Below are 26,456 nucleotides of genomic sequence, written 5' to 3' on the forward strand. Positions count from 1 at the left end.
TAAAGTAATTAGCCTCCAATTAATAAAAATAAATGGGAAAAAGAAAAAAAAAATAAAAGAACAAGAAACAGATGACTACCTTGCAATAAACTCTGCTATACACACAGCTGATTCTCAGTATTTGTGAGAATTATGTTCTATAAACTTGCTGTGGATGGTGAAATAGAGAATACTGAAACACTGCTGCTAGGATAAAACACAGGATTAGGTTCCTCCGAGGCTAGCCTCTGGTCCCAATGTTTTAATCAATTGATCAATGTTTAACCTTAGTTTATGTGTGTTTCTTTTTAAAGACACTATATATAAAGTACACTGCTGATTGATTAGCAATGAACTTACACCTGAGTAAATCTTATCTAACACACAATCTTTCTGTAAGGCACACCACAGCCTTCTTGTGCCAGGAACACTAGACAGCATATCACTACAACTCAGAGGCCATGAAACTACAAAATCACCAACAAAAAGCAGAAAAACTGGGGCAAATAAATAGAGTTTACACTATAAGGCACAAGAAGGTACAGCGTTGTCTTGTTTGACTTCAGTGTTGCGTGACTTGCATATTAACAAATATAGAATCTGCAAATAATGAGGATCATACTGTATAATTAAATCTAAATGAACAACGCTAAGCGTGACAATGTGGAATCTAAGTGTTAAAGATTATTAAATAGAGAAGACAAAACACAATAAAGATGTAGACACTTATTTCACATATATTATATTGTCAAAAATTTAAGTCTGATAATGCCTAGACTATGCGGCACCTGGAATCCTTATACACTGTTGGCTGGCATACACAATTCATTGAATTATTTTTGAAAGCAATTTCACAAAACTAGTAAAGCTGAATATGCATTTGCCTATGATAAGCAATTAATTTTATTTTTTATGTGCCAAAGGAGTCATAATTCAAAGATGTTCACTACCGCACTGATGATAATGGTGATAAATTAGAAATAAGGTATATTTTCAACTGCAGAGAAGCAACAAAATAAACTTCAGTACAAAGTATGGATTTTAACAAAATATATTTGTTGGATAAACTTGGTCAATTTCGACATTCTAATGTTGAAGGAAAAAATCATGTTGCAAAAGGATATACACACACACACACACAGAGACATACACACTATGACAAAGTTTATGTGAAGTTTAAAACCATAAAATAAGCTGATGTTATTTAGGGACACATATATTTCCGGGCAGGAAGAGAAGGGGACGACAGAGGATGAGAGGGCTGGATGGCATCACCGACTCGATGGGCATGCATTTGGGGAGACTCCGGGAGTTGGTGATGGACAGGGAGGCCTGGTGTGCTGCGATTCATGGGGCTGCAAAGAGTTGGACACGACTGAGTGACTGAACTGAACTGAACTGATATTTGGGGAAAGTGTACAAGTATTCATAAAAGTGAGACACATAAACTGTAATGTAGTGGTCACCCCTAGGACCAGAGTAAAGAAAAGGGGGTGGGAGAGGAGAATTTGAAATACAGTCATTGGTTCTCAATGTAGCCTAGGTTTCCCTGGTGAGATGCTTTTGAGGGGAACACAAGGTTATAACTACTTTCATAATAATATTCACACTGATTTGCCAAAAGCACTCATTCTCTCGTAACTGTACAATGGCTTTTCCAGAGGCTACATGGCAAGCAATACTACAACAGACTGAAAACAGAGCAGGTTAAAGTCATTCAGTTATATTCTAAGACAGACTTGAAAGATAGTTGCAAAAATGTAAAACAATTACACTTGTCTCATTAATTTTAATTAATAAGTTATTTCCCATATTTATGTTAATATGATTTATAAATGTTATATATGTTTATTAACATGTAATGGAGTTTACTGTTTTTCAAAAAGAATAAACATTTTTAAAGTATTGTTTTAGTTTCTAAAATAGTAGGTATCAATAAATAGGCCCCATATAAACAAAAGCTGTTCGGGTCCTTAAAATCTTTTAAGAACGTAAATACGAAAACAGTTGAGAACTGCTACCTTAGATGTAACTCTAATAAATGAATCCATTAATATTACCTTGCTCCTTGATACCTAGAGCTCAACCTTACCCCTGAGACCTTGCAGTTATTGTTTACTGTCAGTAAGCTTCATCCTCTGATTTTGCGTAGCTCATTCTTAGCATATTCACATATATCACCACTTCCAAGAGACTTTTCACAACTATCCCATTTATGAGAACTATCTTATCTTTATCTTTCTATACAGTACTTATGACCTGACATTATATATTTGTTCACAATTTAGTCTTTCCCATTAGAAGGTAAGCTCCTTGTCACCAGGTGTGTCCTTTTCTCTAGAACGTAGAAAGGTGTCTGACAACATTAGACACCAAATAAGGGAATTAATAAAATTTACCAATTAATATATTGTTTGTATGAGTGTAATAATATATCAATAATTCATACATTGAGTGTAATGTATGAGTAATTCATACACTGAGTAATACATTTGAGCATTTATGAAATACTTAATTTTACCAATGACCTTATCAGTAATGGAATTTATAAAAACAAAATTAATAAAAACTTTGCTTAAAATAGATGGTGGTACAGGTGTCTGTCAATTCATATTCTGAATATATGATACATTTAATCACAGAAATTTAAAAGTAATTTTTACTGATCTCTATATGCAGAGCACACCATATTACATTGAAAACTCTCGATTCTACAAAAAAAAAACCTGTTAGAACTAATACAGGAATTCAGTAAAGTTGCAGGATACAAACTCAATATACAAAACTGTCACAATGAACTATGAAAAAGAGAAACTAAGAAAACGATTCCATTTACAGTAGCATCAAACAGAGTAAAACATCTAGGAATAAATTCAACCAAGGAGGTGAAAGACCTGCACACTGCAAACTATAAGACACTGATAAAAGACACTGAAGAAGATACAAATAAATGGAAAAATATTCTAAGCACATGGATTGGAAGAATTAATATTGTTAAAATAGCCAAACTACTTAAAGTGATCTACAGATTCAATGTAATTCTTATCAAAATTCAAACAGCATTTTACAAATTTTGATGTGACAAAAGATTAAGGAAAAAATCTTCAATGTCTATCACAAAGGATTAACCTCTCATAATACACAAGGATTTGTTACAAACTTTCTGAAAAAGTAAACCATTTAATAAAAGTCCATGGGTAAAGGATAAAAAAAGGCAATTCATAGAAAAACCATTCCAAATGTCCAATGAACATCATATTAAGTGTTCAAATTAAACTGACATTGAGATATCATACACACTGGAAAAAATTAAAGAATGATAACACCTACTACTGCTGGTCAGGATAAAGGAAAATTGTACTCTCTTTTATTCCTAGTAGAAATATAAACTGTTAAATCTTTCAGAATATAATCTAATACATACATCAAAATTAAAACTATACATGCCCCCCCACCCAGTCATTTCTATAAAATACATGCATATTATGAAACATTTGGCAGCCATTAAAAAGAATTAACTATGTACTTTGAGATACAAAGTCATGATTACTTTTGAGTAGAAAAATTATAAATATTTTAAAATTAAACTTTTGATTTAAAAAATCCATAAAAAATAATTAAATGTTCATGATAAAAATAGACTATTTAATGTGATCCCATATATATAAAATCATATATATAATATATATATATATATATATCTTATACACAAAGAGTTTCAGTTATTTAAAATCCTAAAAAATGATGCTGTCAAACCGAGGCACTCAATATGTCAGCAAATTTGGAAAACTCAGCAGTGGTCACAGAATTGGAAAGGTTGGATTTCACTCCAATCCTAAAGAAGGGCAATGCCAAGGAATGTTCAAACTACTATACAATTGCATTCATTTCACATGCTAGCAAGGTTATGCTTAAAATCCTTCAAGCCAGGCCTCAGCAGTATGTGAACTGAGAACTTCTACACATACAAGCTGGGTTTAGAAAAGGCAGAGGAACCAGAGATTATATTGCCAACATTTGTAGAATCATAAAGAAAGCAAGGGGATTCCAGAAAAACAACTACTTCTTCTTTATTGATTACACTAAAGCCTTTGACTGTGTGGATCACAATTAACTGTGGAAAATTCTGAAAGAGATGGGGATATCAGACCACCTTACCTGTCTCCTGAGAAACCAGTATGAGGGTCAAAAAGCAAGAGTTACAACCATACAAGGAACAATGAACTGGTTCAAAATTGGAAAAGGAATACAAGGTTGTATAGGGTCACCCTGCTTATTTAACTTATATGCAAAGTACTTCACTGGGCTGGATGAATCATAAAACTGGTATCAAGACTGCTGGGAGAAATATCAACAACCTGAAATATGCAGATAATATCACTTATATGGTAGAAAGTGAAAAGAAACTAAAGAGCCTCTGGGTGAAAGTGCAAGAGGACAGTGAAAAGGCTGGCATAAAACTCAACATTAAAAACCTAAGATCATGGCGTCCAGTCCCATCACTTCATGGCAAATAAAAGGGGCAAGAGTGGAAACAGTGACAGATTCTCTTGGGCTCCAAAATCACTGCCAACGGTGACAGCCATGAAATGAAAAGATGCATGCTCCTTGGAAGGGAAAGCTATGAAAAACCTCGACAGCGCCCTAAAAAGCAGACACATCACTTTGCTGACAAAAGTCCATGTAATCAAAGCTATGGTTTTTTACCAGTAGTCATGTACAGATGTGAGAACTGGACCATAAACAAGTCTGATGCTTTCAATTGTTGTGCTGGAGAAGACTCCTGAGAGTCCCTTGGACTGTAAGGAGATAAAACTTGTCAAGCCTAAAGGAAATCAACCCTGAATATGCATTGGAAGAACTGTTGCTGAAACTGAAGCCACTTGATGGGAAGAGCTGACTCACTGGAAAAGACCCTGATGCTGGGAAAGACCCTGATGCTGGGAAAGACTGGAGGCAAAGAGAGAAGGGGACGGCAAAGGATGAGATGGTTAGATGGCACCACCGACTCAATGGACACGAATCTGAGCACACTCCGGGAGATAACGGAGGACAGAGGAACTAGGCGTGCCACAGCTCATCCTGTCGCGAAGTCAAACAGGACCCCGAGACTGAACAGCAACAGCCAGCTGTGAAGCACACCACTACACGGCTTTCTTCCTTTTCGTGCCCACCTGCCTACAAGCCTGAAAGTTCTCCTGGAATTATTTTCTAAATTACACTGGCATGAATCTTTGTGTCAGGATCACCTTTTGGAGAACCAACCTAAAACAGGAAGCTACCAGAGTTCTATGTGAAATGTGGCACAATTTATTCAACAAATTGAATGCTGAACCACCAACAGTCCTTAAAATATGTGATTTCATACTATATCTTAACAAATGCTGGTTTCTTTCCTAAGAAATAACATCTCCTTTCTTCTTTTCTCAAGGGAAATGTCAATAAAGTTGGCGTTCTTTTCCAAAAGGCCAATTCAAACGATCCTTTCCAGCTTTTTATGGTGGCATAATTTTGGGGAAATGACTCTACCAGAATATAATTAAAGATCAATTATCAGCATTTTCTATTTCTATCTAGACTCAAGATTATTGAGAGGAAATCTTATCTTTTTATAATTATTTCCCAAAGTGTCTACTTAGCACAGTGCTTTGCACACAATAAGGGTCAATACAACTTGCTGAATTTCTGACAAGTCCTTGTAAACTTTTCTTCTCATACTGGACCCAGTATCAACTTCAAACAACCTCAATTTAAATTTAAATAACATGTGGCAGAAATCAATTAACTTTAATGATAAGAGTTATTTTTTTTACATGGAGACTTGAATCCAACAGTTTTTATATCTTTGCCATATAGGAGCACAGAGAACTTGGGCTTTTAAGGAACACACAGGCTGTACAAAACAATGTCCTGTGATACTCACTTTGGGGAGAGCACCGGAGGACTGACAAAAGACCGAAGCGCATCTTTCACCATGTCTTGCATGAGATGGATTCCAAAGACCTTTTTGTTATCCACCAGGAAAGTGGTCTTAAAACAAATGTTATATATATTAGTAATGCTGTCACAATCTTGACATATTGTACATGTATTTCCCATTACCGTGACATAAGCATACTTCTTTTAAATGTCACAGAATACAAGAGATTAAAATGTAAAAAGCTGGTAGAAAATTTTTTATAAATCACTGCTTCCATGATGGGTACTACTTAATCCCTATTTAAGAGTATTTTGATGCAGGAGAAGAAATGCACGAAAAAAATCTCTCAAGTCAAGGGTAGTAATATTGAACTAGTGAAAATGAAATGACATGTCCGAATATGTCAAATGAGCCAACATACAAGAAAAGGTTTCATAAATTATGAAATATTTAATGACTATAAATATCAAGCCAGTTGATAACCTATCTCAAATAAACACTTTGGAATACATAAAAACTTTCTGAAACTGAAAGAAATAGATCTAAAATAATGAATTATTAAATTAAAATACATTGTTATTTACAATATTATTATTATTTACAATCCCAGAAAGTCTGATATATTTTCATTTTTATTCAATTCAAAATACAGTCATAATAATTTGTTTTGACTGTACTAGTTCCTTTGCCTCTCCATATAAATTTTAGAAGTAGCTTGTTGACATCTACAAAAACTTCTGCTATGATTTTGAGATTGCTCTGAATCTGTAGATCAATTTGGGGAGAGAACCGACATCTTAAAAAAACATCAATTCTTCCAATTCTCAAACAAGACATATCTATTTATTTAAGCCTCCTTTGATGTCTTTCATTATCACTTTGTAGTTTTTTAGTATACAGGTTCTCCAAACAGGTGTTGGACTTACTCCTACATACTTCATTCTTGATGTTTAATGTAAATAGTACTGCTTTAAAATTTCTGGATTGCATTGTTCATTGCAAGTATATAGAAATACAACTGCTTTCTGTACATTGGTATCATATCCTGTGATTTTGTCAAACTCATCTATCAGGTCTAGGAACTTCCTTGCAGATTCCTTGGTACTCTACATAATTATGTTGTCTATAAAGAAATATTATTTCTTACTTTCTCAATTATATGTCTTTTATTTCTTTTCATGCCTTTTTTTCATTGGCTAAGACTTCCAGTACCACAGTGAGTAAAAGTGGAGTGATGAGACTGGACATCCTTGCTTTCTTCCCAATCAAAAAAGGAAAGAACTTACTCTTTCATCATTAAATGTGATGTAAGCTATAGGTTTTTTGCACATGCTCTTTATCAGATTAAAGAAGTTCTCTTCCTAGTTTTGCTGAGAGTTTTTATGATGAATGGATGTTGATTTTGTCCAATAGATTTCTTGAATCTATTGAGACTTTATATTATATGGTAAATTACACTTTAAACATTGAGCCAGGCTTGCATTCCTGGGATAAAAGGCACTTGATTATAATGTATTCTTTTTTCATATATTGGTAGATTTGATCTGGTAATACTTTAATTCTTATGTTTTTAAGGGATACAGGTCTATAGTTTTCTAAGCTTGAAATGTCTTTGTCTGGTTTTGGTATTGAGGCAATGCAGGCCTCATACGATGTGTTCTTGCCTCTTCTATTTTCTGGAAGAGCCTGTGTGTAGAACTGGCCTGGAGTTTTGTTCAAAGACTTTTAACTATGAACACAATTTCTCAGATTGATACAGGATTTTTCCAATTGTCTACTTCTTGAGTGGGCGTTGGTAGTGTCCCTCACAGAACTGGTCCATTTCAGTTAAGTTTTTCATTTATGGATATAGAGTTATTTAGAATATTCTATATTATCCTTTTAATTTGTTTAGGATATAGAATGATTCCTAATATTATTTATCTGTATCTTTTTTTATTCTTGGTCTGTCTTGATAGAGATTCATCAATTTTAGAACTAGCTCTTGGCTGTAATGATTTTCTCTGTTCTTTGTCTCTTTCCTATTTTACACATTTCTGTGTAATTTTACACATTACATTCCTTCTGCTTGTTTCTAGTTTGATTTACTCTTCTTTTTCTATATTTTCAAAGTAGAAGCTTAAATTATAATTTCTGACCTTTCTTCCTTTTTTTCATATAAACATTTAGTTCTACACTCTACTTTCTAAGTACTGCTTTAACTGTATCCCACCAAGTCTGATATATTTTCATTTTCATTCAGTTAAAAATAATTTCTAATTACCATCAACACTTCCTCTTTGACGAACGGGTTCTTTAGAAGTGTGCTAATTTTCAAACATGTGGAAAATTTTCCAGATGCTTCTGTTACTGATTACCAGTTTAATTCCAAAATAGTCACAGAGCATACTTTGTATGATTTCAATTTTTTTTTTACTTACTAAGGTTTGTTTTCTGGCCCAGACTATGATCTTAATGAATGTCTAACACTGTAAGTCAATACTTCTATTCCAAAAATATAACACTAACCATGGAATACCCTTTAGAAGCATCCACCTTTTATTCCATAATAAATAAAACAATGTCAATACACATTATTTGCTGCTTAAAGAACTACTTTGATACCAAGTGGAACTTACTTGTAATAGAGATCTCGAAAGAACACAAGGTGATTGTTCACTAAATTCACAGAAAAAATCCTAAAAGATACACAGAAGAAAAGTAATGTCATTAACAGATTAAATAAAAGTTGAAAATACTTGCATATAGAGTGTAATTTTTACTAGATCTTCTGGGAATGATACACTATCAAAATTAAAATAAGACAGATTGCTAAAGATCATTTCTATAAGAATTGTCTATTTGTATGAATGGAATGGGCTTCCCTGGTGGTTTGGCTGCAAAGAAGCCACCTGCCAAAGCAGGAGACGAGAGTTTGACCCCTGGTTTGAGAAGAGTCCCTGGAGAAACAAATGGCAACCAGCTACAGTACTCTGGCCTGGAAAATCCCATGGACAGAGGAGCCTCGCAACCTACATAGTGTCACAAAAAGTTGGACATGACATAGCGACTAAACAACAGCAACAAAAGGTATTAGGAAGATGATGTACTGTGGCTCTTGAGAGACTGGGAGTCTGTCAGGTAAAGGAAGAGTTCGTTTTGTATCAAAACGCTGCCCAGCTTGGGACTGCCCTCGTGGTCCGGTGGTTAAGAATCTGCCTGCCAGTATAGGAGATGTAATTTTGATCCCTGCATCGGGAAGACCCAGTGAAGAAAGAATGGCAACACACTCAAATATTCTTGTCTGGGAAATCCTATGGACAAAGCCTGGTTGGGCTACAGTCCATGTGGCTGCAAAACAGTCAGATATGACTTAGCAACTCAACAACAACAAGAAGAATGGAACAATGGATAATTTTAGAGCCTAAAAAAAATTATTTTAACAAACTGAAGAAAAATAGTATTATGTGCATACCAACATTAAACTTTTATATCATGAAAATAACAGTATCAATACTAATTTGCTAACTAAAGACAGAGGTTTATCTCCTACTTCACAGAAATAAATACCACGTAAATCAAGCTAACTGAATTCATTCACTTTTCTCACAATTAATTTTTACACCTTGCACACACTCCTCAAAGTGAATATTCTCCACTAGAGAGAGATCCTACTATTTTATATTACAAAGAAAATTAAAATAATTTATACCACAGAAAATTCCCCAACTTTAGCCTCTAAACTAACTCTATACACATCCGTACCCAGATCCTTTAGTTGTCTACTTTAACAACAGATATCCTACACCTGTATAAAAGGATCCCATTCCTTTGGCTTTTTCACAATCATCACACTGTCAACTATCCATACTTTGCTCTCCCAGATATTAAAATTCCTCCGTTTTACCAGATCATTCCCATTTTCATTTAAATACTCACTTCTCTCATCTTTAAAAAGAAAAGATTACTGTATGATCCCACACTTTCCTCTCAATTGCTGTCTTCTCAGCCAAACTTTCTGAAGAAGTTGGCTGTAACCCACTGTCTCTACTGCTCTTCAACACATGTAACCTGACTCTTGGCTCTAGGCACCACTTGTCCCTCATTACTAACTTCAAAGAACACTGAGTTTGGACCTTATTTCTCTCTTTCATTTAACGATTCAACAGCATGACTTCCTTCTTGAAAAATCTTTAAATGACTTTCACATGTTTCTTCCTCTGGGTACTTCTCAGTTGGTTCTGTAGGTTCAAAGCTTAGTTAGACAACCTTCTTTTCTTAATCTATATACTCTTCCCCTCATAAACAGTAAAGCATAAACACTCATGCTTCAATTACTATCTACACTGTAATAATTCTAAAATTTTAACTCTAAGCATAGATCTCTAAATTCTACCCATAAGTCATTGTCTGTTCAACATCTCTACTTAAATATTTTAAATGTACCTCATCCTTTACTTTCCTAAGACCCCCATTTGACTCTCAAGTTCCTTAGAGAATTTCCCCCTTTGAGTGAACAGCACCAAATATGCATGTAGACTAGAAAGGCAGAAGCCTAGAGAACTTCCTGAGAGCTCTTTCATGCCCCATATTTAATTCATCAACCAATATTCTATCAACTTTAGCTCACTATGGACTACACGGTCCTTGGAATTCTCCAGGCCAAAATACTGGAGTGGGTAGCCTTTCCCCTCTCTAGAGGATCTTCCCAACCCAGGGACTGAACCCAGGTCTCCCGCATTGCAGGTGGATTCTTTACCAGCTGAGCCACAAGGGAAGCCCAAGTATACTGGAATGGGTAGCCTATCCCTTCTCCAGCAGATTTTCCCGACACAGGAACTGAACCTGCATTGCAGGCGGATTCTTTATCAACTGAGCTATCAGGGAAGCCTTTTAGCTCACACATAGCTGTAACACTGACAATCTCATCATCTCCCTGCCATCCTTTCAATCCAAGTGACAATCCTTTCTACCTTGGACTGTGGTAATGGTTTCCTTATTTATCTCACTATGTTTACTCTGCTGTTATTCAGTAACTAAGTTGTGTCTGACTCTTTGTGACCCACTGGACTGCAGCACACCAGGTTTCCCTATCCTTCACTACCTCCCAGAGTTTACTCAGATTCACATCCATTGAGTCGGTGATGCCATACAACCATCTCATCCTATGTCGTCCCCTTCTCCTCCTGCCCCCAATCCCTCCCAGCATCAGGGTCTTTTCCAATGAGTCAACTCTTCACATGAGGTGGCCAAAGTATTGGAGTTTAGGCTCCAACATCAGTCCTTCCAATGAACACCCAGGACTGATCTCCTTTAGGACTGACTGGTTTGATCTCCTTGCAGTCTAAGAGACTCTCAAGAGTCTTCCCCAGCACCACAAGTTGAAGGCATCAATTCTTCAGAGTACAGCCTTCTTCATGGTCCAACTCTCATAGCCGTATATGACTACTGGAAAAACCCTAACTTCGATTATATGGACCTTTGTCAGCCAAGAGATGTCTCTGCTTTGTAATATGCTGCCTAGGCGCAACATAACTTTCCTTCCAAGGAGAAAGCATGTTTTTTGTGGGTGGTTTTTTTTTTGCGTTTTTTAATTTTATGGTTTCAGTCACTGTTCACAGTGATTTTGGAGCCCAAGAAAAGAAAATCTGTCAGTGCTTCCACTTTCCCCCCATCTATTTGCCATGAAGTGATAGGACCAGATGCCATGATCTTAGTTTTTGGAATGCTGAATTTTAAGGCAGCTTTTTCACTGTCCTCTTTCACCCTCATCAAGAGGCTCTTAAGTTCCTCCTCACATTTTGCCACTAGGGTGGAATCATCTGTATAACTGAGGTTGTTGATATTTCTCCTGGCAATCTTGATTCCAGTTTGTAACTCACCCAGCCTGGCATTTTGCATGAAGTACTCTGCACAGAAGTTAAATGAACAGAGTATAATATCCAGTCTTCTTGTACTCCTTTCACTTGTACTGCTTTCCCAATTTTGAACCAGTCCATTGTTCCATGTAAGGTTCTAACTGTTGCTTCTTGACCTGCATATAGGTTTCTCAGGAGATAGGTAAGGTGCTCTGGTATTCCCATCTCTAAGAATTTTCCATAGTTGCTGTGATCCACACAGTCAAAGGCTTTAGTGTAGTCAGTGAAGCAGAATTAGATGTTTTTCTGGATTTCCTTCTGCTTTATGATCCTACGAACATTGGCAATTTGACCAAGTGGTTCCTCTGCCTTCTCTAAAGCCAGCTTGGACATCTGGAAGTTCTCAGTTCACATACTGCTGAAGCCTAGCTTGGATTTTGAGCATAACCATACCAGTATGTGAAATGACCACAATTGTATGGTAGTTTGTACATTCTTTGGCACTGTCCTTCTTTGGGATCGGAATGAAAACTGACCTTTCCCAGTCTTTATTCTGACTGCAGCACTTTAACAGCATCATCTTTTAGGATCTGAAATAGCTTAGCTGGAATTTCTTTTTTTTTTTTTTCCATTTATTTTTATTAGTTGGAGGCTAATTACTTTACAATATTGTAGTGTTTTTGCCATACATTGACATGAATCAGCCATGGATTTACATGTGTTCCCCATCCCGTTCCCCCCTCCCACCTCCCTCTCTACCCAATCCATCTGGGTCTTCCCAGTGCACCAGGCCCGAGCACTTGTCTCAGGCATCCAACCTGGGCTGATGATCTGTTTCACCCTAGATAATATACATGTTTCGATGCTGTTCTCTCAAAACATCCCACCCTGGCCTTCTCCCACAGAGTCCAAAAGTCTGTTCTGTACATCTGTGTCTCTTTTTCTGTCTTGCATATAGGGTTATCGTTACGATCTTTCTAAATTCCATATATATGTGTTAGTATACTGTATTGGTGTTTATCTTTCTGGTTTACTTCACTCTGTATAATGGGCTCCAGTTTCATCCATCTCATTTCATTACCTCCACTAGCCTTGTTTACGGCAATGCTCCCTATGGCTGACTTGACTTCAGACTCTAGGATTTTAGGCTGTAGGTAGGTGAGTGACCACAGCACTGTGGCTATCTGGGTGATTAAGATCTTTTTTGTACAGTTCTTCTGTGTATTCCTGCTACCTTTTAAAATTCTTCTGCTTCTGTCAGGTCTTTACATTTCTGTCCTTTATCATTCTACCCCTGCATGAAATGTACCTGTCAGACCTCAGCTTCACCGTCACTTCTTTAAAAAAGCCTTCTCTGATCATTTGGTCAATTCCTTCATTATATGCTATTATGTTACAGTTCCCAGTTCCTTTCCTTCATACTGCTCATATTGGTTTGTAATTTTAAAAACATTTATGTGACTATTTGATCAATTTCTATGGCACACTACAGCCCCGAGACAAGACGGACGATACACTTTTGCTCATCACTGTATACACTAGCCACAGCACAGTGCTAGCACAAGAAAAAAGCACACTGGCTGAAAGTACCTACGTATGCAAGTGTGTATACTCACTATCACAGTTTGTACTCAGTTTCTTACTCCTAGTGAACATTCCTAACAGGATATATTCTATATAGTCCATTACTCACCTCATTTAAACTAGGTATATCTTATTACTTCATAACTGTCAAAAGTATCATATGGGTTCCTAATATATGAACTTTCCTTCACTAATACCACTATTCTCCCTCTCACCATTGTTTCTGCCCTATATGCAAAATACCAAAACACACTGAAAATGCATAAAATGCAAAAAACAAACTATCATATAGCTTTCCACTATTTATAAGTAGTTGTAATTAGTATTTTGGTACCTGTTATTTGTATATTATTTATTGACATGAAAACATATTCAAGATACAGAGATTACTGATGAAAAAGCAAGTTACTATCACTCAATTTTTTAATGAAAAAACATATATGCACATATATGTATACATTAACAAACATTCTTTTATATGAAAGGTTTAGCATAAAATTGAGGGTTCAAACTGCCATTCTTAAAGCTTGAGTCAATTACCTAACTTCTCCACATTTTAGGTTCTTAATCTCTAGAATGGGTAGTATAAAATCCTTATGAGGATTAAATATAGAAAGAAAAATAATATACACAAACACTTAATTCTCCAGATGTGACAGATAATAGGTGAGGAGCATTATTTACCCTTGAAAGAGTCTCTAAAACATAATAAACTATTCTGCTATTAAATCAAAGCTAATTCCAGAATAGAGACTTGATTTGTACTTACCAGGATACAATGTAAATTTGTTAAATTGACCACCTCACAGACAGTTTTTATTCTATCTATCAATCTTGCAAAATAGTTGACCATTTCTTCTCTTTTTATTATTTTTGCATATCGAGGGAAGGTGGGTGGAAGTAGTCTCTGGTTAACAAGTGGCTCAAAACCCATCATAATGGGATGATCTACAAAGGAAAAAAGTTAACATTTTCAATATTTCTATGCATTTTAACCTCAAATACTGCTTAAATACATAAAGAAAAATATCAGTTTCAAAAGCATCTCTAAATTATCATAATATCCTCTAAATGGATTTTATAATTCACAACTAATGTATCTTTACACGTGTTTTTTAAAGGAAATAAGCAGATTTAACAACCTAAAATTATACTTCCTTCCTACATGGTGGTGGTATTGGTGACAGAGAGAGGTTTCTACCTCAAAATTAACTCCAAGCCAAGAGCAGGATAAAACAGGGTTAACATATTCTCTTAAAAATAAATAAAATAAAAGGACAGTGGTGTATTAACCATGAGACTGTGAAGAAAAGTTTCAAATGGGAACACAAAAGGAGGTTTGTCTTCCTTTCAATTTCTGAACGGCAGAATCAATTCACACTGGACTACACAGCAATGCAAAGCAGTAGAGAACAGTCGCACTTCCATCCCCATGAGTCTGGAATGCATTTGGCACTGACATGCAATTCCATAAATTCACAAAGAAAATAACATATCACAAGAGACCTAAGGGTAACTTTCTCTTTCCCACTCTTTGTCCTCTGGTGATTCCACTTTTCACACTAGTACAAAGCTCCAAATTAAGTCTTTAGCTTGAAATTTTCTGCCACTTTCAAAGAAAAAAATTTTGTACTCCAATGGAGCATGAATTGTCAGATTGATTCTATGGGAGTTATTTTACACAGCTAGAAATTGTAGCTAACTGATAAATATGAAATTCTGTTTCACTCTACAGAAAAAAGTTTTACCTATTTATACTTTATTTCAGTATTCCACTACTCCATAAAAATGTGTTTTAAAACTTTTCATGTCTGGTTACGTCATTGAATGAGTTTAACGAAATCCTTAACCCACGTTCACTTTTTTATCTGTATGAGACTCATGGTTTTACCTTTGTTTGAAAATCATCTTTTCCTGAATTGTAAGCAGATTCTTTAACCACTGAACCATCTGGGAACCCCCTGAAAATCATCTTTTAATCCTCCCCATTTCCTAAGCACTATAAGACATAAGCAAGCATTGTGACTTACAAATGTCATATTCTTTTATGCCTCTTTACTTATACAAATTATTCTACCAGAAAACCTACCCCTTTCTTCTTAACCTGAACTTGATATAGCCTGAATTCTCTCTCATTGGTCCCTCCAATGATGTATATATAATATATATATATATACACACACAGAGTTCTTTGTATGTACACTATTATACTGTCTATGTGGGATTATAGCATTTGTCTGAGTTCTTCTGAAAGCAAGAACAGGGTTGGATTCCAAACACCAAATACCAGGCTCATAACAGACACTGGATACTTGTTTGCTGAATGACAAGATACATGCTCAAAATAAAATAAAAGGCTGCTACCACTATAATAGTTTGAACTTCTGATTTACATTATTTCATTCAGAACTAAGGTAAAAGTAATAGTAATGATGCTGTAAGAAGCTTCTTTACCATGTAAATATGAATACATTTCAGACTTTAATGATAAATGCACAGAATCCAGATACTTAAATGCTACATTACTTATTTTCTCTCAAAGTATTCTCATATGCACCTAAAATGATTACCCAGGAATATGCTTTTATTCTTAAAACATTTATTTTTAGGCTTAAACCACAAATAGAAGATAATAGCCACTCATGAAAATTTATATGGAAAGAAGTAAATATTAATGGGAAATGAATAACATGATATATTCTGAATTCAATTTTATACAAACAAAAAAGTGCAATATAAAACAGTATTAACTTCTGAAACTACCTGAGCTGTTCTGCACAGATGATGCCGAGTGCATCCCTGACTCTGCCCTCTACATTCCAGTCCATTCCAGTAGAGTCCAGTCCAGTCGCTCAGTCATGTCCAACTCTTTGCGACCCCACAAACCGTAGCATGCCAGGCCTCCCTGTCCATCACCAACTCCCAGAGTTTACCCAAACCCATGTCCATTGAGTCGGTGATGCCATCCAGCCATCTCATCCTCTGTCGTCCCCTTCTCCTCCTGCCCTCAATCTTTCCCAGCATCAGGGTCTTTTCAAATGAGTCAGCTCTTCGTATCAGGGGGCCAAAGTACTGGAGTTTCAGCTTCAACATCAGTGCTTCCAATGAACACCCAGGACTGATCTCCTTTAGGATGGACTGGTTGGATCTCCTTGCAGTCCAAGGGACTCTCAAGAGTTTTCTCCAACATCATAGTTCAAAAGCATCAATTCTTCAGCACTCAGCTTTCTTTATAGTCCAACTCTCACATCCATACATGACTATTGGAAAAACCATAGCCAGTAGTAACCTAATTGTGAAAAGGATCCAGACATTGCCAGATGTCCCTGGGAAGCCCCAGTTGAGAAACACTGGTCTAGAGGAACATAAATAGCAACTATAATTTAGTGAGAATAAACTCAGAATGTAATAGGAGCATCTTATCCATGTAAAAATTAGATGAACAATTTCATAGAAGTCTAAGAAAAGAGCTGACAAATATTAATCATCACAAAGTATTCCAAGCATATTAAAGGCATGGAGGACAGATAAAATGGCTCCTTTTCTTTTTCCCTCAGGGAGCCACAATTTTTCCAAGTGATAACTTATTGGAACTCAGAAGTAAAAATAGATGCATATAAATAGAGTGGGGACAAAATCCCTAGGCACAAAATTTAGATCTACATGCTTCTCTCTATTCTCTACACACATTTAAATCCTCTCCTCCCCAACACATGTTTTTGGACACAGTCCATGTTAATAGTTAAGTGTTAAAGTAGTTCCTAGTAGCTATTTTTAAGTCTCAGCTGTTTGGTGAATCTCATGCCTAAGGACTCTGTAACTATCCTATACAACACAAAGTAACTTGCCTAACTAGAAAAGAACATAAGAAATGAGACATAATAAGAGATCAAAGTCATTATTCAATGTATACTACAGTGAAGGAGCAGCAGGGATAAAAACCAAGCAGGAGTTTGCATCTGACTTCATAACACAAACTACAAAAAGTTTTAAAAAAGTTTTACCACACCCAAGCCCAATCCCCCAGAATAAAGTGCTCTAACATTTTCCCACTAAATGCTTCCCACTAAAATAGCCTGGATAACCCTTACTAAATGAACCCAGAAAAGAAGCAACTTCACATCACTTTCTACTCAATGTGTACTATGCTCGGTAAAGATTTCATGAATTAAACTAGATACAGATCGGACAAGTCAACTTCTAGAGTCTCTTCTGATTTTACAAGTCTGTAGGTGTACAAAAATTACCTTAGTTTTCCAGTCAAAACACTTCCGTTTACACCAGAACTCTTTTAAGGATAAAATAATAAAGTATAATTACTATAATCAAAACATTATGGCACATTAGTTTAGAGTGTTTTAGTTGCTAAAGTTCTTGTTAGAAAATTGACCTTCATTATCAATAAAAGTATTACAAATAGCACACGGTCTGTGGATAAAAGATTTACAGTAACAATGTGCCATGGTTTAACTTAAAAGGTCATTTTAAAATTAATTAGACGCCACAATCAAAGATCTGGAAGTGTGTAAGCAAAAAGAGATAGAGATATTACATCATTTTTGGACAACATATGTCTTCTGAGTTATACTGGCAATTTACAGTTAGACTTACAGAAGTAAGTCTTCCATGCCCTGAAGTTGACAACAATTCTAGAAAACAATGCAGAAGCTGCTGAGGTTAATATTGTACTGTACTTCTGGGCTACTTGACTTCCCGTTATAAAATCATAACATTATGCTATGTGAAATACACCAAACACAAAAGGACAAATATTGTATGATTCTGCTTACATGAGGTACCTAGAGTAGTCAAACTCATAGAGACAGGAAGTAGAATCGTGGCTGTCTGGGACTGAAAGAGGGGGAAATGAAGATTTATTGTTTAATGAGTATGGAGTTTGGGGTTGATAAGATAAACTTCTGGATATGGACCGTGGTGACAGCTGCACAACAATGTAAATCTACGTAATGCCACTGAATTGCACATAAAATTGTACATAAAATGTTAAAATGGCAAATTTCATGTTATTTCAATGCAAAAAATGTTATTAAAAGGTATTTAACAATTGCTAAACTCAAAAAGCATGGTTTCAATGAATATTCTATCAAAATCATTATTGGTCATCTAATACTCAGACCTCATTCAAGTTTTGCACACTGTACCAATAACATACTTCACATCTACATTAGTATCACAGTATTTAATTTCATTGTCTCTTAGTCTCCTCCAAGTTACAGCAGTTCATCAGCACTTCCTTGGCTTCTATGAATGACTTTGACAACTCTGAAGACTAACTCACCAATAGTTTTGTATACTGCCCTTCAGTATGGTTTTCTTGTCTCCTTGTGATTAAATTTAAATTATTACTCTTAGGAGTATAAAAGAAGCGACATTATTATCATTCTCATTGTAACCCATCAACAAAGTGGAGGTTTTGACTCACTTCTTGTAATGTTTACTGTGATCACTTGATTAAGTTGGTGTCTGACAGGCCTAGTCACTACTGTTACCTTTTGCCTTTGTAGTCAATAAATACGTGTGGGTAAGGGGAAAGACAACTAAATATGCTCATTAACATCAAACTATCCACTCATTAATTAATCTATTTATTCAGTATGGACACATGGCTTATCCTTTATTCAATTGTATATGATCAGAATTATCTGATGCTCAAGTTGTTCCCAACTTTGACTGTGTGAATGCCCCTTCAAGCTCTTTTGGGTATAAATGACTGTTCCCAACATTCTTTGAACATTTACTCACTTCTGGCTAATTAAGACATTCCAGCAGACTCATTCTTCTATCTCTACCCTAGTCCTGGAATCACCTATTCCTCCAAGATGAACTAATTCTTCTTCTATTTTTTTCCCAGTTTTATTGAGGTATAATTAACAATAAAATTGTAAAGATATTTAAAGTGTACAACGTGATAATTTGATATATGTATACATTTTGAAAGGATTCCCCCAAGAGTTAAATTTAACATGTACATCACCTTGAATATTTATTTTTTTCTTTGATGAGAACATGTAAGTTCTACTCTTCCAGCAATTTTCAACTATACAGTTAAGTGTGATCAACTAGAGTCACTGTTTCATACAACAGATACTCAGATATTACTCATATTCTAACTGAAGGTTTGTACCCTTTACCAAATTCTCCTTATTTCCCTCAGCTTCTGGCAATCATTTTTCTACTGTTTCTATAAATTCTACTTTTTCTTTTTTTAAATTCCACATGTAAGTTTAGATACCATTGCAGTATTTATTTTTCTCAGTCTGGCTTATTTCACTTAGCACAACACCCTCCAGGTTCATCCCTGTTGTCACAAATGACAGTATTTCACTCTGTTAAGGCTGACTAATACTGCACTGTACATATATTGTATTTTATTTATCCACTCATCCATCAGTGGGCACTGAGGTTGTTCCCATACCTTAGTTTTACAGTGAATAAAGGTAGAAAAAGCACTGATTGAAAAAGCTTGCTAATGGAAAGCAAAACATTTAGAAGCAGCTAACCCTATACCAGACTACAAAGAATATAACAAAAGACAAAGTTATCATATAATAAAGTAGCGAATTCATCAAGAAGATATAATAATTTGAATATTTATAATGCAACATAGAAGCATCTACTATATAAAGTAGAAAGTAAGAACTCTAAAAAGGGAAACAGCAATACAATAATATCAGGAGACTGGTATATATACCAAACTGGTATATATACCATTTTCAACAATGGATAGATCATTCAGACAGAAAATGAGTTTTAAAAAAGTTGGAATTAAACTACACATTATACGAAATGGACCTAACAGCCATACACAGAATGTTTCAACCAAGAGCAATACAATACACGTGCTCTCAAAGGCACACTGAACATTCCCAATAGGATATGACAGGACACAAAACAAGTCTTAATGAAGTGAAGACTGAATCATACCAACTGTCCTTTCAGATGACAATGGTGTGAAACTAGAACATAACAAGAAGAAAGCTGGAATACCTACAAATATGTGGAAAGTAAACAGCACACTCCTGAAGAAGCAACTGGTCAAAGAAAACTAGAAAAATATTTTTTTAAGTCCTGAAACAAATTAAAAAAAAAAAAAAAGAAACAAACAGAAAGCTATAGGATACTGCAAATGCAATTCTGAGAGGGAAGTTTATAGCAATCAATGTACATACTAGGCAATTAGATGTCAAATAACAATCTAACTTTACACCTCAAGATCTAGAAAAACAAATTAAGCTCAAGTCAGCAAAAGGAAGGAAATAAAGATCAGAGTGGAAATAAATGATAGATAAAACACTAGAAAAGAACAAAACTAAGAGCTAATTTTTTAAAAAGATAAAATTGAAAAAATTTTATCTATACTTTGTCTTTTGATTGGAGAATTCAGCCCATTTACATTTAACATAATTATTGATAGTATGGTAATAAATGGTGTGTGTGTTGTGTGTATATATATAAATGGTATATCAATGATAGTACTGATGTAAATGGTACGGACTTAACATTTTTACTTTAATTGTTTTCTGGTTGTTTTGCAATCCCTTTGTCCTGTTTTTCCTTCTCATGCTCTCTTCCCTTGTTATTTGATTTTCTGTAGTGGTATGTTTCCTTTCTCTTTTACCTTTTGCATATCTACTATAGGCTTTTGCTCTGCAGTTATAATGAGACATGCATAAAATATATTTATCATAGTCTATTTGAAGCTACAAGTAACTTCAAATGCATACAAAAGGTTCCTTCTCTCATATTTACGGTTATAACTTCAAAATTTGCATCTTTTTAAGCTGTGAATCCACTGTAAAGATCAACATTGTATAGGAACCTAGAATGCTAGGTCCATGAATCAAGGTAAATCAGAAGTGGGCAAACAGGAGATGGTAAGAGTGAACACTGACATTTTAGGAATCCGTGAACTAAACTGGACCAGAAAGGGTGATTTAATTCAGATGACTATTAAATCTACTACTGTGGGCAATCCCTTAGAAAAAATGGAGTCGTCCTCATAGACAACAAAAGAGTCCGAAATGCAGTACTTGGGTACAATCTCAAAAACGAGAGAATGATCTCTGTTCATTTCCAAGGCAAGTCATTCAATATCACAGTAATCCAAGTCTATACCCCAAGCACTAATGCCGAAAAAGCTGAAGTTGAATGTTTCTATGATGACCTACAAGACCTTCTAGGGACTGGAATGCAAAAGTAGGAAGTCAAGAAATACCTGAAGTAATAGGCAAGTTTGGCCGTGGAGTACAAAATGAAGCAGGGCAAAGGCTAACAGAGTTTTGCCGAGAATGCACTGTTCACAGCAAACACCATCTTACAACAACACAAGAGATAACTCTACACACTGCCATCACCAGATGGTCAATACTGAAATCAGACAGATTATATTTTTTGCAGTTAAAATTCGAGAAGCTCTATACTGGCAGCAAAAAAAAAACACCGGGCTCGGATCATGACCTCCTTATTGCAAAATTCAGACTTAAATGGAAAAAAGTAGGGAAAACCACTAGACCATTCATGTATGACCTAAATCAAATCCCTTACAGTTATACCGTGTAAGTGACAAATAGATTCAAGGGATCAGATGTGACAGAGTGCCTGAAGAACTATGGACAGAAGTTCATAACACTACAGGAGGCAGTGATCAAAAGCATCCCCTAGAAAAAGAAATGCAAAAAGGCAAAATGGTTGTCTGAGGCCTTACAAATAGGCTTTAAATTGCACTCATCTCACACAGTAGTAAAATAATGCTCAAAATTCTCCAAGCCAGGCTTCAACAGTACATGAACCGAGAACTTCCAGATGTTCAAGCTGGATTTAGAAAAGGCAGAGGAACCAGAGATCAAATTGCCAGTATTCACTGGATCATAGAAAAGCAAGAGAATTCCAGAGAAACATCTCTTCTGCTTTATTGACTATGCTAAAGCCTCTGACTGTGTGGATCACAACTAACTGTGGAAAATTCTTCAAGAGATGGGAATACCAGAACACCTGACCTGCCTCTTGAGAAATCTGTATGCAGAACAAGAAGCAAGTTAGAACCGGACATGGAAAAATGGACTGATTCAAAATTGGGAAAGGAGTACATCAAAGCTATATACTAGCGAAAGGAGTACATCAAAGCTATATACTATCACCCTGCTTATTTCACTTTTATGCACAGTACATTGAGAAATGCTAGGCTGGAAGAAGCACAAACTGGAATCAAGACTGCTGGGAGAAATATCAATAGCCTCAGATATGCAGATGACACCACCGTTATGGCAGAAAGTGAAGAGGAACTAGAGTCTCTTTTTTTTTCTTTTAATCTTGTTTTTTAATTGAAGAATAACTGCTTTGCAGAATTTTGTTGTTTTCTGTCAAACCTCAACATGAATTAACCACAGGTAAACATATGCCCCCTCCCTTTAAAACCTCCCTCCTGATCCCACCCCTCTAGGTTGATACAGAGCCCCTGTTTGTTTCCTGAGCCACACAGCAAATTCCCACTGGCTCTCTATTTTACATACGGTAATGTAAGTTTCCATGTCCCTCTTTCCATACATTCACCCTCTCCTCCCCTCTCCCCATGTCCATAAGTCTATTCTCTATGTCTGTTTCTCCATTGCTGCCCTGTAAATAAATTCTTCAGTACCATTTTTCTAGATTCCAGAATACAATATTTATCTTTCTCTTTCTGACTTACTTCACTCTGTATAATAGGTTCTAGGTTCATCCACCTCATTAGAACTGACTCAAATGCATTCCTTTTTAATGGCTGAGTAATATTCCATTGTGTATATGTACCACAACTTCTTTATCCATTCATAAAGAGCCTCTTGATGAAAGTGAAAGAGAAGAGTGAAAACGCAGGCTTAAAACTCAACATTCAAAAAATGAAGATTGGGGCATCTGGTCCCATTCAGTTCAGTTCAGTTCAGTAGCTCAGTCATGTCCAACTCTTTGGGACTCCATGAATCACAGCACGCCAGGCCTCCCTGTCCATCACCAACTCCTGGAGTTTACTCAAGCTCATGTCCATCCAGCCATCTCATCCTCTGTCGTCCCCTTCTCCTCCTGCCTCCTCCCAGCATTAGGGTCTTTTCCAATGAGTCAACTCTTCCCATGAGGTGGCCAAAGTATTGGAGTTTCAGCTTCAGCATCAGTCCTTCCAATGAACACCCAGGACTGATCTCCTTTAGGATGGACTGGTTGGATCTCCTTGCTGTCCAAGGGACTCTCAAGAGTCTTCTCCAACATTTCAAAAGCATCAATTCTTCGGTGCTCAGCTTTCTTCACAGTCCAACTCTCACATCCATACATGACCACTGGAAAAACCATAGCCTTGACTACACGGCCCTTTGTTGGCATTCTCTGCTTTTTAATATGCTATCTAGGTTGATCATAACTTTCATTCAAAGGAGTAAGCGTCTTTCAATTCCATGGCTGCAATCACCATCTGCAGTGATTTTGGAGCCCAAAAAAATAAAGGCTGACACTGTTTCCACTGTCTCCCCGTCTATTTCCCATGAAGTGATGGGACCAGATGCCATGATCTTAGTTTTCTGAATGTTGAGCTTTAAACCAACTTTTCCACTCCCCTCTTTCACTTTCATCAAGAGGCTTTTAGTTCCTCTTCACTTTCTGTCATAAGGGTGGTGTCATCTGCATATCTGAGGTTATTGACATTTCTCCCAGCAATCATGATTTCAGCTTGTGCTTCTTCCAGCCCAGGGTTTCTCATGATGTACTCTGCATATAAGTTAAGTAAGCAGGGTGACAATATACAGACTTGACATACTCCTTTTCCTATTTGGAACCAGTCTGTTGTTCCATGTCCAGTTCTAACTGTTGCTTCCTGACCTGCATATAGGTTTCTCAAGAGGCAGGTCAGGTGGTCTGGTATTCCCATCTCTTTCAGAATTTTCCACAGTTTATTGTGATCCACACAGTCAAAAGCTTTGGCATAGTCAATAAAGCAGAAATAGTTGTTTTTCTGGAACTCTCTTGCTTTTTCGACGATCCAGCGGATGTCGGCAATTTGATTTCTGGTTTGTCTGCCTTTTCTAAAACCAGTTTGAACATCTGGAAGTTCTTGGTTCACGTACTGCTGATGCCTGGCTTGGAGAATTTTGAGCATTACTTTGCTAGCGTGTGAGGTGAGTGCAACCGTGCAGTAGTTTGGGCATTCTTTGGGATTGCCTTTCTTTGGGATTGGAATGAAAACGGACCTTTTCCAGTCCTGTGGCCACTGCTGAGTTTTCCAAATTTGCTGGCATATTGAGTGCAGCACTTTCACAGCATCATCTTTCAGGATTTGAAATAGCTCAACTGGAATTCCATCACCTTCACTAGCTTTGTTCGTAGTGATGCTTTCTAAGGCCCGCTTGACTTCACATTCCAGGATGAAACACCTGGAGTAACAGGCAAATTTGGCCTTGGAGTACGGAATGAAGCAGGACAAAGGCTAATAGAGTTTTGCCAAGAGAATGCACTGGTCATAGCAAACACCCTCTTCCAACAACACAACAGAAGACTCTACAGAAAGACATCACCAGATGGTCAATACCGAAATCAGATTGATTATATTCTTTGCAGCCAAAGATGGAGAAGCTCTGTACAGTCAGCAAAAACAAGACGGGGAGCTGACTGTGGTGAGATCATGAACTCCTTATTGCCAAATTCAGACTTAAATTGAAGAAAGTAGGGAAAACCACTAGACCATTCAGGTATGACCTAAATCAAATCCCTTATGATTATACAGTGGAAGTAAGAAATAGAGTTAAGGGATTAGATCTGATAGACAGAGTGCCTGATGAACTATGGACAGAGGTTCTGGTCCCATTACTTCATGGCAAATAGATGGGGAAACAATGGAAACAGTGAGAGACTTTATTTTTTTGGGCTCCAAAATCACAGCAGATGGTGACTGCAGACATGAAATTAAAAGACGCTTGCTCCTTGTAAGAAAAACTAGGACAAGCATACACAGCATATTAAAAAGCAGACACATTACTTTGCCAACAAAGGTCCATCTAGTCAAAGCTATGGTTTTTCTGATAGTCCTGTATGGATGTAAGAGCTGGACCATAAAGAAAGCTGAGCACTGAAGAATTGATGCTTTTGAACTGCGGTGATGGAGAAGACTCTTGAGAGTCCCTTGGACAGCAAGGAGATCCAACCAGTCCATCCTAAAGGAGATCAGTCCTGAATATTCATTGGAAGGACTAATACTGAAGCTGAAACTCCAATACTTTGGCTATCTGATGTAAAGAGCTGACTCACTGGAAAAGACACTGATGCTGGGAAAGATTGAAGGCAGGAGAAGGGGCTGACAGAGGATGAGATGGTTCGAAGGCATCACTGACTCGATGGACTTGAGTCTGAATAAACTCTGGGAGTTGGTGATAGACAGGGGGGCCTGGCATGCTGCAGTCCATGGGGTCACAAAGAGTCAGACAGAACTGAACGACTGAACTGACTAACCCACTAACAAATGATTATAGTTTTAATTTTAATGCTTTATGTATTTTAACACTTGGATCAGAGATATAAATGGTTTATCCACCACCATTAACAATATTAGAGTATTTTAAATGTAGCTATAAATTTACCTTTGCAAGTGAGTTTTATACTTTCATGTTTTCCTGTTACTAACTAGTGTCCTTTTGTTTCAACTTGAAGAACTCCCTTTAACCTTTGTTTTGAGGTCAGTGGTGATGAACTGTTTCAGCTTTTGTCTGTAAAATTTTTTTTCTTCCTTAGTTATTAAGGACAACTTTGTCAGATGTTCTTAGCACCTTTCTGGTATTCTCTAAGTATTTTGAATATGCAAACCAAGTTGCTTTCCTGTTGCTGCTTTTAAGATTCTCTTCTTGTCTTTAATCTTTCAAAGTTTAATTGCAATGTGTTTGAGTGAGTCTATTAGGATTCAACTTCTTTCAAACTCTCTGAGCTTCCTGGACAGTGTGCACTGTCTGTTTCTTTCCCTGGTTAAGGAAGTTTCCAGGCATTATTTTTTTGAACATGCTTTCTGCCTTGCTTCTCTCTTCTTCTGGAACTCCCATCACATGTAGTCTGCTTGCTTTTGTCCCACAAGTTCCATAATCCAGCTCTTCATTTTTTCCTGTTTAAAT

At 36.3% G+C, this 26,456-nt stretch overlaps 1 protein-coding gene across 5 annotated transcripts in view; it reads right to left on the reverse strand.

Annotated features, from left to right (window-relative positions):
• Positions 1-26,456, reverse strand: part of NAA35 (N-alpha-acetyltransferase 35, NatC auxiliary subunit) — a 91,841-nt gene that overhangs the window by 21,459 nt on the left and 43,926 nt on the right. For all 5 annotated transcript variants that reach the window (XM_061163722.1, XM_061163723.1, XM_061163724.1 and 2 more), the window contains 3 exons: positions 14,090-14,268; positions 8,518-8,577; positions 5,903-6,009 (listed from right to left, as the gene is read on the reverse strand). In XM_061163722.1, the coding sequence (XP_061019705.1) occupies positions 5,903-6,009; positions 8,518-8,577; positions 14,090-14,268 (346 nt within the window). The remainder of the gene's footprint in view (positions 1-5,902; positions 6,010-8,517; positions 8,578-14,089; positions 14,269-26,456) is intronic.

The sequence above is a fragment of the Dama dama genome, chromosome 16 (genome assembly GCF_033118175.1).
Source record: "Dama dama isolate Ldn47 chromosome 16, ASM3311817v1, whole genome shotgun sequence".
NCBI lineage: Eukaryota > Metazoa > Chordata > Mammalia > Artiodactyla > Cervidae > Dama > Dama dama.